Source organism: Mytilus californianus, unplaced genomic scaffold (assembly GCF_021869535.1).
Source record: "Mytilus californianus isolate M0D057914Y unplaced genomic scaffold, xbMytCali1.0.p SCAF_5, whole genome shotgun sequence".
In the NCBI taxonomy this organism is placed as follows: Eukaryota; Metazoa; Mollusca; class Bivalvia; order Mytilida; family Mytilidae; genus Mytilus; species Mytilus californianus.
The window spans coordinates 21,306,564-21,322,615 of NW_026262701.1; the positions used below are offsets into that span (position 1 = coordinate 21,306,564).

The 16,052-nt window shown below is 32.7% G+C and overlaps 1 protein-coding gene across 2 annotated transcripts in view; it reads left to right on the forward strand.

Moving 5' to 3' along the window:
* The first annotated feature begins 1,103 nt into the window (after positions 1-1,103).
* LOC127702670 (zinc finger CCHC domain-containing protein 14-like) overlaps positions 1,104-16,052 on the forward strand; it is a 43,368-nt gene continuing 28,419 nt past the window's right edge. For both annotated transcript variants that reach the window (XM_052206969.1, XM_052206970.1), the window contains exons 1-2: positions 1,104-1,696; positions 8,919-9,018. In XM_052206969.1, coding sequence (XP_052062929.1) covers positions 1,202-1,696; positions 8,919-9,018 — 595 coding nt within the window. In that variant the 5' untranslated portion in view covers positions 1,104-1,201. The remainder of the gene's footprint in view (positions 1,697-8,918; positions 9,019-16,052) is intronic.

Genomic DNA, 16,052 nt, shown 5'->3' on the forward strand with positions numbered 1-16,052 from the left:
AACAAGTCTAAATTGAAAACAACGTTCAACTTGACCTATGATTGCGTTGGATAAAAACCGCAATTTTTATACGTGTGCATGTAAAAAATTTCGTTGTAGAAGGGTCTAAATACAGCACAAACAACATTTTCCAAAAGACCAAAAGAGTGAAAAAATATATTTTAACAAAACGCATTTGACTAGAAGGTCGAACAACTGATGTTCTTAAACCCTGTAGACTGCCATTGGCGATTGCCAAATAAATTGATCACAAGGTGTAACAAAATGGATCTCTATATATATATGTATATTATAATCGCTTGTATCAGAGGCTTTTCTAATGTTCATTGAACACCAGTGAACTGTATATATGTGACTCTAAATAAAGTTTACTTACGTCACTTAAACTAATGTGGGAGTCGGGGGAAATCAAAGACAACATCTTTGAACAAAAAAACTAAATTGTGCAATACTGTTAACCCCCAAAAACCGTAATTAACTTTTTTGTTTTACAGTAGATTGGCCTAGCCATGGTCAGCCATGATTTTATTGGGGTTCCGGCATAAATAAGATTTATTTCAAGAATCAAGTCATTTTTTCTTCAATGTCAAGCAACAGATAAAATGGTTTTTTTTTATGTTAGCTATATATAAGTCCGTAAAAAGAGCTCTAGTAATGGACTTCTGGATTCGTTCCAAACTTTAAATAATTGAAAAAGAATGAAAGTAAAAGTAGCATTTCGTAGAATTGTTTAATATTTTACGAAAATGTGAATGAGTTAGAATGTGTGATTAAAATATTAAATACGCTTACAATTTTCTTAATAAAGATATTTAATGTAATTTTTTGGACGATTCACTGACTAATTACTAATATATTGAAACATTTGAGACAACACGATTTAATAACACAAAATTACATGTTGTACATCACGAGTCATTCCAATGCAATAAATTATGTTTCCTTTATTTTGCAATTCTTTGTGAAATATTTTGAATATACTATGCAACCTAAAGTATTTTTTTACAGAAAGAGAATTAAATGTATCGTTTTAATCAAATATATGTCATGGAAAAGAATGGATTTACCAAAACTTATTGGCTAACCTCAAGGATTCCCGGATGTAGGTCTAATCATGTCAATGGCGAATCTGTCTTCAGACAGATGAATATTTTAACTTTATAGCGATTCCCTGAACAGGAAAATTGTTCCACACATCACAATGGTGTGTAAGGAATTAGATGAACTCTGTGCCAAATTCGGAAGCCTTAGTCCCCACCTACGAATAGACTACATTTATGGAATGTTGCGAATGTGTCTGCCTCCGGAGTTGAGGTTTATAGGTTCTGTTGTCGAGGATCTGGCCAAAAAGGATTTTAATCACCTCAGGGAACATGAAAATAAAGCAAACAATCAGACCGAATTGAAGAAATATAGAAATGTTGACGAAAAAACGTTAATCGAAGGGATGGCATTTAATCTATCGCTTTTACATTCAGTGAACACTCCATGTGCAAACATTATTTTTAGCTTATTGGAGGAAAATTCTAAAAGTGCATTTCACATTTCTAATTCAACAGACAAGAAAACTATTGATATTATTTTATTGGTGCTAACAATGGCAAAGTATCACCCAGCTTTTACTTTTCACCAAAGAACTGTTTTTACAGAGTATTACAAGAAAGTAGAACAACAGTTGCACAACATCTATGCTAAGGTACATAATGATTTCAACATGTTTAGCCAAAAGGCATAATGGTTTCACTTCAGCCTCTCACCTTGAGTCCTCTGCTTTACTTTGTTCTCACATGACTCAAATGTTTCTGACATTTCTACACTTCATCTAAATTATATAATGTACACCTGTCAAACAAGCACACTACATACATTATATATATATAATGAAGCAGGCAAAATGTAGAAGGTGGGCAGGTCTTCAGTGTGAAAGTGTATTAGACCTTTCAGGGAAGGATCCAGGATTTTTGAAAAGGGGGTGGGCATAATTCCTGAAAATGGAATGTAAACTGCAGAAAGTAGCAAGGAGGAAAATTTTGGTCAATTTTACGCTAAAAAACTATATGTTTTCCAATGAAAGGGGAAGGATACGCCCTCTTCGTCCCACTCACTCCGCCACTGCCTTTTCTAAACCAAACATTTCAAGTTTTTTTTTACAGCAATTAACTAAGGTGGGGGTGGGGGTGGGTTTAGTTGTCAAATAAATTTTAGGTACAATTAGTTCCCTCAATTTAGAAACTGGTTTGTTTTGATTGGTCTTAGTTTGTTTATACTAAACTAAATACATTATAAACATGATAAAGTATCCTCAGAAAATACAGAAGAGTCCATCAAAAGCAATTTAATGTGGAGTGACACAAATGTAGCATGGTTTCCTCTAAATTTTCTAAGACCTATAATTGTGAATTAACCACATTTTATCAAACAGTACATGTACACACAATGTATATATTGTGCTAATTACAGTTGTCGCTTATATATAATTAAGGCTATAAGAGCACAATGTACATTTGTACATTGTACATTGTGGTTATACATGTACATTGAATACTACCATCTACATGTAGGGAAATAAATTTGCCATGAAACTTTTTAAACCCTAATCTACATCAGTGGTACATGTAGACTTTATACATTGTAGATGTATACATGTACATTGTACATGTTATATGTACACATAGCTGTATATTATGTTTTTATACATGGTTGGTTGTATTTTCAATATCCTGTTTGGATTTGGTTACCTGCTAGAGGAAGAACAATATATGAACCAGTTTGACATTGTTTAACATATACAGTAATTTACCGTAGAAAGGCTTGTATAGTTCGCACTGGTACATAGTCCGCACCCCCTTCTCCCCACGAAATTTTAGGTAAAAAAACTTTTTGTAACTGTTAGAAAAGGTCTAATGAAACTCCGGTAATTTCAAATCCTGTGCGGTCGTTTGCAGTATTTTCTTGGAAAAACCTGTTTTCCATCATCAAACAGAAGCTGAAACTGCTTGTAAATGATTCTAGAACGCTTCATGATTGTTAAAATAAGTTTAATTCACTTAAAAAACAATTTCGAAACTTGTGTATGTTTAAACAGGAAGTTTAAAAAGCATGTGTAAAAGAAGAAATTAACCGGTGAGAGTCGAAATTCGTACATAACAGATATCACTATAATACGACTTTGAAAGTAAAACAGTTCCATCCTTTTGTAAAACAGTCTTTAATATATCTATCACATTAATGTTTGAAGGGTCTTAAGCTAATACAAACCATATTAGTCAGTATGAAACACCAAAACGGAACGAACAATAACCGATTACGTTTTGTAGTTTACAAATTCTAAGCTGGTTTACGGTTGTCTTTTTGACTATGTTTGTATCGTTTCAATCAAACAGATACCAGTTTATTTCAACCAATGCATTGAAAAGAAACGAGAAATTTGTAATGAAAGGTTTAGTTTTTATATTTATCAGTATTAATTTGATATTGAATAGAAATAACTTATTAATATGGATGAGTTAAAATTATTAGTTTGAAAAATGATAAGAGCGCCCTCTACAATATAAATAACAAAGATGGCGGAACGTAAACAAACCACCTCGCCCGCGAAATTGAAATTTTTCTCTTATTTCTTGCTTATTGTACTCTATAGTCCGCACCCCGTCTGGAAGGTCCAATTTTGGAGAATAAAACCGCAGACTATAAAAGCCTTTCTACGGTAGTGCAACTGTTGAAAATACATTGAATTTTTTCCAATTCAAAAGTTTTTATTTTATCCCAATGAAAAATATTCAAAATGCAAGATATGAAAATGTACAAATACAATGTAGACACACCAGACAGGATAATACATTACTGAAGTTATGATGATTTTCAAGCTTAAGTGGTAGTTATGATTAATATTCAAATAATCTCAGGACATTAGTTCTCAACAAATTTTAAGGACAACAAAAATGTATAATGAATGCTAGGTGACTATAGGTGTACTCAACAGTATAGGAACTAGTGCCAGGAACAGATGGTCACAGGAGTTGAACAATCTCTTGATGGTTCAACCCAGGGAGTGGAACTCTTTAACTTTAAATGACTGACTTTAACAGAGCAGCTGAATTGTGGTCATCCATTACCAAGAAAAGTCTGGCTTGATATTGAAATTGTTATAGATAGCAAATAATGATAATATTGGTTATTCATGTTATTCTATAACCCATGATAACAAAACATCATAAACAATACATGTATGTCAGTCTATTCACTATTCCTAGCAAAATATGGAGAACAAATTTCAATCATGACGTGCAGGTTATTGTCCTGGTGAAAGTTCTTCCATTGTTAAATTTTTATCCATGCATACACTGTGTCGTATCCAAATATCAAGAATTGTTGATTTTTAGTGCGTAAGAGGGGGTACTTTTTGAGGTAAAAGGTTGAGACTTGTTTTCAGTTGTCAGAGGTCGATCCTTCCTTTATCATGTTTATAATCATGTCTGTCTGTTGACTCTAATATACTGTCCCACAGGTTGCAGTGGCTCAAAAATGTAAGTCAGGAACGTTTCAGTATAACTTACATGTACAATCATAAGATTTTTTGTAAAAAGAATCACAGATGTTTATTGGTTATTCTCCATAAAGTTTCTGTAGTAAACTTTATAAATATATGGATCAGAGTATTTTAAGGATTAAAAATTGGAATAGATTGTTTTTGATTGACATACATGTAATTTGAGTAAGATCTTATTTTATTTCCATTTGCTGCCACATGTTGGAGGTCTAGGTGGACAAATATCTTCATAAATCAACGAAATTAAACTTGTTATACTGACCCCTAGACTTCCCGCAGAGAAGGGGGCATTAAAATGTAAGTGTTACCCTTGTTTGTCTCTAACTTAAGTTTGCCTCAACCAAATGTTATGAAACTTATACACAATGCTTATTACCACAAAACACAGATCAAGTTCAAATTTGGGTGGCGTCACTTTTACAGTTCTCTAGTTGTGTGTCTTTATAACGTTACATGTAACGTCACACTATGTATGCAAGCTGGGGCAATGGCATCATTTGTGTCCCATGGACACATTCTCCATTTATTTATTTTTCAATTTTTATTTATTTTAGCCTTGTATTGTTCATCACTGATATCTACTCTAGTACAATGCAGTAAGGATCTCTATTCAGTATGTTTCCTTCTTTATGTTGGAATATTTATCATGTGTATATGGTAAAAATTTGATTAAATATTAGATACATGTAGATAAAGTCCTTCCTATCATTCAATTCAAATTTATGGAAATACATGTACATTGTACTTCATTCCCCATGCATCATGTGCATACATGCACAATGTAAGAATAAGTTCACTCACAGGCACTGGTAGATTGATTGATTGATTGTTGGTGTTTTAACACCACTTTTAAGCGCCACTTTTGGGCTATTTCGTGGCAGCCAGTTTTTATTGGTGGAGGAAGCCGGAGTGCCTAGAGAAAACCACTGACCTTCGATAGGAAAACTGACAATCTTAGTCAATTAAGATTGGAGTCGAGTGCACCCGCACGAGCAGGGTTCGAACTCACAACCTCAGTGTTGACTGGCTAGTGATTACAGTAGTAGAACTACTTAGACCACTTGGCCACCGAGGCCCCTAGCACTGGTAGAAAGTTATAACTAAATATCAGCAACTTATATCAAAATAACAATGAACCTGAATTCATGAAGTTGAGACAAATAGCCAACTGCAATTTTACACATCAATGCACCACAATGTTCTTTAATAAAAGTAAAATTCACATTTAAACAAGTCATGCATGCATGGATATCATATATATAATGGTCACTGGAAGAAATATATGTTTATAATAACCCTAACAACAACATATCCAAACAACCATGCAAACATAATTGAATGAAACAGGACCAAAAACTATTAAAAAAGCTCAAACAACAAGGCATCATAATATTCTTAAAAATGAAATCAGATTGGTCTATGACTATCAAAACTGAGTCCATGGCAAACAGAATTTAATTATTGAACATAATCAAAATAGTTCACTTAAAACATCTTGCAACATTCATAACACTACATGCATTTAAATAGTTATCTCTATAAACATGATAAATTACATTGTACAAATAGTGCATAGAGGTACAAAATAATCCTATTGTGAAGTTCATCATGTATGATTATCCATTACAAGAATTACATAATATGATCCAACTGAAAGTTTTAAGAGGAGCTCCATTAACCTGTTTTAAAGTATCTCATTTAAGTCATGTTTGTCTAACATGCTTTTGACATAAAATGTTGACATCTGGGAAAAGAATAGAAAAAAAAGATGTAATGTTTGTGACTTTTGCAGTTCCCTCAACAACTGATGCAAAAATACATCATAAAACAAACTGACATACATAATTGCTGTTAATATGTATGTATATATATATGTTGTATTTAATTTATTATACACCATTTTTATATCATTTGATCCTGTTTAGAAAGTGTGTCAGATAAAAAAGCTATTTTAAAATGATTCATTTGTATCAAATTAGATAATAAGTTGTGTTTCAAGATAAAAGATTTATAGGATAAATCATTCATACATGTAATCAAATGTATTGTAAAGTACAGGTTTGCACACATCCTTGAAAAATTGAAAAAAAAAATGGAATTAATTTCTGTTATTCAGGGCTTTGAAGTTTGATCATGAACTGCCTTGAAAATTGAGAAAATGGAGTTTATTCAAGAAAGAAAGTCTGGAATAATCAATTTCATATGTTTGGTACATGTAGCATGTTTTTGAAACTTGTGTTATTTTCTTATCACTTCCACGTAAATATAGAATTACTTGCTTTGAATTGTTGTAAAGTCATGATTTTTTTCATATTTGATCAAAACAGTAGGAACTTTTAAATTAATGACAATGATTAAAGTTTTAGAGGTTTGTACATAGTTGATTAGTTTCTAACTGTTCCCAACATAAAGTCTTACTGTCAAAAGTTACTTATCTCAATTCTTCATCTATGCTATTTGAAACCAGCTTTGAAAATAGATGATTGTCTTGGAGAAATCCTGAAAAAAACCTGGAATTTAGTTTTACCCTTGTCCGTCCGTACGTCCCAAAATTGGTTTCCATTCTCTAACTTTAGTTTGCCTCAACCAAATGTTATGAAACTTATACGCTATGCTTATTACCACAAAAGTTGAAAACACAAATCAAGTTTGAATTTTGGTGGTGTCACTTTTACTGTTCTAGAGTTATGCCCCTTTACAAATGGAAAAATTGCTGAAATATTCGTTTACGTTTTCTAACTTAAGTTTGCCTCAACTAAATGTTATGAAACGTATACACAATGCTTATTACCTCAAAACTAAGATCAAGTACAACTTTTGGTAGCGTCACTTTTGCAGTTCTTGAGTTTTGTTATTTATAACGTTATATGCAAGCGGGGGCATCATCTGTGTCCCATGGACACATTCCCCATTTATTTATTACAATAAAAGGTGGGAGGTCAGGGTATTCTCTTATATAGAGCCAGTAGATATAAAAGTAAGAAGATGTTGTATGATTGCCAATGAGACAAGAACCCACCAGAGACAAAATAGTTTTATGAGTTCCCTATTTATGTTCATACATGTAGCGGACAGTGAAGTAAAGTGGCGGGGTTTATTCCTCATGATTAAGTTCAGAATTAAAGTCTTTCTGTCTTTACTTTTATGTATCTATTATCAGGGTTTAAATTTCTATGCCCCAAATTAAGTTTTAACCTTGTCCGTCTGTACCTCTGTTCGTCCCAAAATTAGTTCCCGTTCTCTAACATAAGTTTGCCTCAACCAAATGTTATAAAACTTATACACAATGCGTATTACCACCAAACACAGATCAAGTTTTAATTTGAGTGGCATCACTTTCACCATTCTCATGTGATGTCCCTTTATAAATGGGAAAATTGGCAAATTTGCCGTTTCCGCAATCCAACTTTATTTTGCCTAAAATCAAGTGTAATGAAACTTACATAATGCTTATTACCACCAAACTCAGATCAAGTTTGAATTAGCGTGGCGTCACTTTCACCATTCTTGAGTTATATCTCTTTGTAAATTGACAATTTGCAGAATTTGCCGTATACATGTATTTACAAGATGGGCATCTGTGTCCCATGGACACATTCTTCATTTATTTCTACTTATTTATATAGATTTCTTGACATAATGTATACCTGCTCTAGTAGGGATGACAAAGGTTTTACTGATTGTCATCTGCCTGGTTTCTTTCAGAACATTTCCCTTTAAAGGCCTTTTAATTATTACTTTTTTTATCAGAACAATTTTTCGGAATTGAAAAATTGTTATATGAAAACAAACTGCTTTTTGATACATGAGGTAGCTGTAGCCATCCTTCTTAATATTTTTATTCAAAATGAATTTTGGAGAAAAGCTACGACTGTTGTCATGGTCATTATGGTGGATACATTTACATTTATGTACCTTTCCCATAATTTTATTATTCTGAATTTAATTAAAGGCATCAAATGAAAGTAGGATATTGGTGTTAAACTGCTTATGAGTACATGTACATTGTATTTGTTAATATTACAGCAGAGTTTAACGACATAAACTACCCATGAGTATCTGTACAGTATGTAGCAGTATTTGTTGTTTTGTTGTTATAGAAATACCTGAACGAAAAGTTCTCTTTTTTTCTTGAAATAGCAAATGCATTATGACAGAGAAGTTTCATTTCTGTAGCTATAGATTGATATGACATCTTTAGTGTAAATGTTTAAACTGCAAAGAATGTAAAAATATGCTTTCTCATTACTGACAAATTTATTGTAATGAGTTTGTAATACATTTGTGTACATGTAAGAAGCACTAATATATAAACTTAAGCTTAAAATAGGATTTTAGTCCTGTTAAAATAATTTGACTTCTGTTGTAGACAAATGACAATGATCGTCATTCACCAAACCCGACAGCCACTCAGTGCTATACATGTTCTGTTGCCAGCAAAGTACATAGTCCACCTAATCATCATAAAGGTAGGTATTTCAATACACAATTGCCAGAAAAAAATGTATTGATGTATACATACCAGAACATTTAATTTTGAAATGGAATTTTTTGGCTTATTAAGAAATGGGTACCCAGCCGTTTTTACACACAAAGTATCAACTGTAGTAGTCATAAAAGATGGTAGTTGATAAACACATTGTACTTGAGAATAATATCAACATGTTCATGATGGGAAATATATATAACTATGACAACATCAAAGAACTTGCTTCATTATAAATGTTGAAACTATTAGATACATTGTATATTTCCATTCTAAATAACGATGGAATTGAAGTAGAAATTTCCTGTATTTCCTAAAAACAAAAAAAAACAACACATTTTGATTCTGGTGTTATTTCCTGCATGACCAAGTTTAAACATAATAGTTCTATGCTTCATTGCACTTGTGGGAGAAATAATTGCATCCTTCATCAAAATAAAATATACATGCAATTGTAAGGCTGTCAAGAGGTAATTAAAGATATTTTCTAACACTGCTAAGATTCTGCTTTCAAAAGAATAATCTGAATTGTATTGTGATTGAAATCAAGTGGTGTATATTGCAAAGAATGGGCTATTGTCAATTACTATAAGTACCTCCACTTTAATTTGAGACACTTAGGAAAATAGATGACTCAATGGTAGAGTATATTGCTAAAAATAAACAGATGTCCTAGATACAGGCATTGATTGTTTTACATGATTAGCTGTAAAAGCTTCAGTTCATGGAGGCCTGTAAAAAGTTTAACATTGAAGAAAAGAATTTTTATACGATTTGCGGTCATATATATTGGTATCACGTCGTCGTCATCAGCATCCTCCAAAGACTTTTGGTTTCCGGACAATAACTTTAGTAAATGTCAATAGTAATCTATGAAATTTAAACACAAGGTTTATAACCACAAAAGGAAGGTTGGGATTGATTTTGGGGGTTATAACAGTTTAGGAATTAAGTGCCAAAAAGGGGCCCATATAAGCATTTTTCTAGTTTCCAGACAATAACTTGTGGAACGGTGTATGGATCTCTCTGAAATTATACCACAAGTTTCTATACCACAAGGGGATGGTTAGGATTGGCTTTGGGGGGTTGGGTACAATGTTATGTTTACTTTGCTTTTGAATTATGTATAAAGAAATGTTGTATTGTCTTGAGGTGATTAGCTGTCAATTTATTTTTAGAAGTTACTATTTAAAAATGCTGATTAAGGAATATTAATTTTAGCCCTGATTTTGTATGTCATTTTTATACAACCGCAAAAAAATTTTGTGGTCGTATATTGGTATGACGTTGGCGTCGTCGTCGTCCGGTGTCGTTGTCTTCCGAAGACACTCGGTTTTCGCACTCTAGCTTTAGTTTAAGTGAATGGATCTCTATGAAATTTTACCATAAGGTTCAATACCACAAAAGGATGGTTGGGATTGATTTTGGGGGTTATGGTACCAACAGTTAAGGAATTAACTTGTATGTAAGTGTATGGATCTCTCTGACATTGTACCACAAGGTTCCATATCACAAAGGGAATGCTGGGATTGATTTTGGGGGTAATTGCCTCCAAATTTTAGGAATTAGGGCTAAAAAGGGGCAAAAAACAAGCATTTTTCTAGTTTCATGACAATAACTTGTGTGTAAGTGTATGGATCTCTCTGACATTGTACCACAAGGTTCCATATCACAAAGGGAATGCTATGATTGATTTTAGGGGTAATTGCCTCCAAATTTTAGGAATAAGGGGCCGAAAAGGGGCAAAAAACAAGCATTTTTCTAGTTTCATGACAATAACTTGTGTGTAAGTGTATGGATCTTTATGAAATTGTACAACAAGGTTTGATATCACAAAGGGAAAGCTGGAATTGAGTTTGGGGGTAATTGCCCAAAACGTTTAGGAAAAAGGGACCAAAAAGGGGCCAAAAATAAGCATTTTTCTAGTTTCCAGACAATAACTTGTGTTCAAGTGTATGGATCTCTCTGAAATTGTACTGCAAGGTACCATACCACAAAGGGAAGGCTGGGATTGAGTTTGGGGGGTGATGAATCATAAGGGGGTTCAAAAAATTTGGGGGGGATTTTTTTTTCCTTTTTTTTTCTTTTAAATTTTCCATTTTAAATTGGTTATTTCTGATTTATATATAAAAGCAAATAATAATGATATGGTTTGAATACTGTGGATTCATTATTATTCGTTGGATACTTATTTTCGTGGATTTTGTGGGAACAGGTCAACCACGAAATTAAATGTTCAACGAATAACAAATGTTCTATAGGCTTGTATGCAGACTTCTGCAAAACCACGAAATTAGATATCCACGAACATGTACGTTTTCCTTAATCCACGAAAATTGGTACCCACGAAAATAAATGAATCCACAGTAGGTAAATTAAAATTTTTTAAGTTCTTAGACCACATTCATTCTGTGTCAGAAACCTATGCTGTGTCAAATATTTAATTACAATCCAAATTCAGTGCTGTATCAAGCTTGAATGTTGTGTCCATACTTGCCCCAACTGTTCAGGGTTCGACCTCTGCAGTCGTATCAAGCTGCGCCCCAGCGGAGCATTTTATTGTAACTTCCAGACATAACTTGTGTGTTAGTGTATGGATCTCTTTGACATTGAACCACAAGGTTCCATATCACAAAGGGAATGCTGGGATTGATTTTGGGGGTAATTGCCTCCAAATTTTAGGAATTAGGGGCCAAAAAAGGAAAAAAAAACGTGTTTTTCTAGTTTCATGACAATAACTTGTGTGTAAGTGTAAGGATCTCTATGAAATTTTACCATAAGGTTCAATACCACAAAAGGAAGGTTGGGATTGATTTTGTGGGTTATGGTACCAACAGTTAAGGAATTAGGGGCCAAAAAGGGGCTAAAAATAAGCATTTTTGTAACTTCCAGACATAACTTGTGTGTTAGTGTATGGATCTCTTTGACATTGTACCACAAAGTTCCATATCACAAAGGGAATGGTGGGATTGATTTTGGGGGTAATTGCCTAAAATTTTTAAGAATTAAGGGCCAAAAATGGGAAAAAAACAAGCATTTTTATATGGACAAATACTTTAGTACAAAACATAATTTAAAGCAGTGTAAGGGAGATAAATCAAATACATCATTTGAATTATCTCCCTTACACTGCTTTTAAGTTATGTATAAAGTAATGGTTAATGAACAATTAAGACAATTTAAAACAGTGTAAGGGAGGTAGTCCACATACAACGTTTTGATTACTTCCTTTACACTGCTTTTAAATTATGTTTAAAGAAATGCATATTTATAAAGGACACTGTGTATCATCGCCACCGGAAATTGGGTACTAACGAAGCGGAGAGAAATGGAAAAAAAAGTAAACAAGGTAAGAATTCATTCAATTTAAAGCATTTCTACTGATTTGACGACGGTACCCGCTTAAGAAATGATTTTCTGATATATAATTCTTTAAATTATTAAGCCGATAAGTACAAAATTAAGACAAGATTTTGTGTTATACTCAAGAACTTGCCACTTAGTACCTGAACATTTCGAGGTCGATCGTCCTCTGTCGCCCCATTGGCAAGATATTCAACTGTTTTTCATTATTTTTCCAGACACGTTTTTAGATTATTATAGTGTGGTATCATATTTACTGAAATTTGTTGTCAAAATGAACGTTTTTAAAGAATATAGACCATAAAAAATAAAGTCTAGGGTACGGCAACTTGCTCATGTTGACAAATTTACTGTATGGCAACTTTTCAACTGTATGGCAACTTGCTAATTTCAAAATATTTATTTGCCGTCTTTTTAAAGAAAATAAAGTATTAAGTTCAAATATCTAATTATGCATTTGATAAAAATACAATTCGCTTGACACCATTTAAGATGTATACACAATATAAGGCTTGAACACAGTCCTATTACATCTTTTACATACCTGATGTATACAATATGAATACGGCATATACAAAAGCTGGCAAATGTTGTAACTTTCGGAAAGGCATGTCACTGTTTTACTGACCTGTTGTTCTGCCCTGACGTAACGTTTATGTTACCCATGTCCGTCCGATCCGTCTCTCCCGTCCGTCCAGAAAGTCCCAATAATTGGTTTCCGTTCTCTAACTTTAGTATGCCTTAAACAAATGTTTTAAAACTTACACGAAATGCTTATCACCACAAAACACAGATCAAGTTATAAATTGGGTAGCGTCACTGTTACTGTTCTTGAGTTATGCCCTTTTATAAATGAAAAAAGCTAAAGCTGTCGTTTCTGTTCTCAAACTTTAGATTGCCTCAACCAAATGTTTTAACCATACAACATTAGTCAGCATTTGCATATAAGTGATGAACATTTCGGGGATGGGTTGTGGGTGGAGGGAAGGAAGGAGGTAATGGCAGGAGAATTTTTCCGCATTAAATATTTAGAACCATTAAGTGAATGAATTCTCTTTCAACTTTCAGATAAAATGAAATACGAATGAATGATCATTCTCTGCCAAAAAAAAATGTTGTATTGCTACACCACGGCACCATATTAAGGGAGGTTTGAGTGCTCACAAACATGTTTAAGTCCGCCTCAATATATATGTGTCTGTCCCTGGTCAGGAACATGTAATATAGCGGCTGTCGTAAGTTGCTGCCTGACATATTTGTTTATGATTTTTCATAAATCAGGCAATTTTGATACGGTATGGGTTTTGTTCATTGTGAAGTGTATAGTTGGTCAAATCTATTTCATTTGGACTTTGTTTGAAAGTCCTCTCAGTGAAAACCGTTCCATGTCTCCTTTTTCAATTAATGTTATTGTCTTATTTGTAAAAGGCAGATACAGCCAATATATTAGAATAAAGAACATTAATTTTCTAAAAAAAAACTTCATCTCTATATAGTAAGAAATGAACAAGCTCGGTGGCTAACACTGTTTAAATTAAAAAAAAATATTAACCTTAGATTAATCATTTTTGAAAAGAATGAAAGAAGAATCCGATACAAGGGATACAAATCCGGCTGTGGCTACGGCATAAACTATTTATATAAACTTTCTACTTGAGAATAAAGATGACCTTGTATGAAGTTTTTTTGGTTGTCATCTTAATATTATATACTTATTAATACAATTCACAAAAGCTAGCATCTTCGACTTATATTTGATATTTAAATAGTCAAATAGAGGTACGCAACGACGACTTCTGAACGAAATTAACGGCATATATTTTATACTATTTGATAAGTAGTTTATTTTGTATATTTGTAAGCCGGTAAAGCTTTGATACAGCCAAAATTTCGTCACTTGATATTATCTAAACAGTGATTAATTTCATCTTTAAATTACAATATATTGCAAGACGCCGTACAGACAAAAGTTGTTATTTTGCAATTCGCCGTACAACGTCCTGCAATTCGCCGTACAATAAACAAACAATGTTTTGGTCCATATTCTTTAAAAAAATCTTTATGACAACAGATTTCAGTCAATATGATGTTACACTATCATAATCTAAAAACGTGTCTGGAAAAATAATGAAAAACAGTTGAATATCTTGCCAATGGGGCGACAGAGGACAATCGACCTCGAAATTTTCAGGTACTAAGTGGCAAGCTTTGGAGTATAACACAAAATATTGTCTTAATTTTGTACTTATCGGCCTAATAATTTAAAGAATTATATATCAGAAAATCATTTCTTAAGCGGTACCGTCGTCAAATCAGTAGAAATGCTTTAAATTGAATGAATTCTTACCTTGTTTCTTTTTTTTTCCATTTCTCTCCGCTTCGTTAGTACCCAATTTCCGGTGGCGATGATACACAGTGAAGGAAGACCAGTAAAAATATTTGTTAATGTTGCATCTTTTTTTTTTTACAAAAAAATCCATATGAAAGATTTGACACCATATTTTAAATTCTATTATAAAATAGATTAAGTTAGCACTATGGTAAATTTAAATGGGTAATTATGGTTGCAAATTCCATTGGAAATTTGAATTGAGATTATGACCATATCTTGAGGGAAAGAATTTTTTGGGGGGGGGAGGGGTAAAAAGAAATTGTGGGGGTCAATTTTTTCTCATTTCAGATTTCAGAAATTAAAAAGAATTATTCTTCAAATATTTTTTTTTTTTCAAATTTCAAATATTGAAAAATTTCAAGAAGTAATCTTTAATTGCACAGTATGGCTCATTAGATTTGTAAAATCTTTGACCACATTTATTTATTTGTTATGCCAAATCTGACCGTGTATTTAGATTTTTAATTTTGGGTCCAGTTTTCAAATTGGTCTACATTAAGGTCCAAAGGGTCCAAAATGAAACTTAGTTTGATTTTAACAAAAATTGAATGTATGGGGTTCTTTGATATGCTGAATCTAAACATGTATTTAAATTTTTGATTACGGGCCCAGTTTTCAAGATGGTCCAAATTGGGGTCCAAAATTAAACTTTGTTTGATTTCAACAAAAATTGAATATATGGGGTCTTTTGATATGCTGAATCTAACCATGTATTTAGATTTTTTATTTGTGGGCCCCGCTATCAAATTGGTTCATATTGAGTTCAAAAGGGTCCCAAATTAAACTTGTTTTATTTCATCAAAAATTGAATTATTGGGGTTCTTTGATATGCCAAATCTAACCGTGTATTTAGATTTTTAATTTTGGGTCCCGTTTTTTAAATTGGTCTACATTAAGGTCCAAAGGGTCCAAAATTAAACTTAGTTTGATTTTAACAAAAATTGAATTCTTGGGGTTCTTTGATAAGCTGAATCTAAACCTGTGTTTAGATTTTTGATTATGGGCTAAGTTTTCAAGTTGGTCCAAGTTGGCTCCCATCTCAATGATGTCTAGTTTACTATGTAATACGCATGCGTGAAATTGTCTTCAGCAGATTAGACACTTAATTCGGAAAATGCAAAATGTTTTCATGCCAAATTAAACGAGTGCAACTATTATCTGTTATATTCATACACTTTTAAAAGTAATCAAATTAAAAAGCCGGTGATTTCCTGTCAATTTGATAAACAAAAAGAATCCCGGAAATGAATCTGGAATTACTA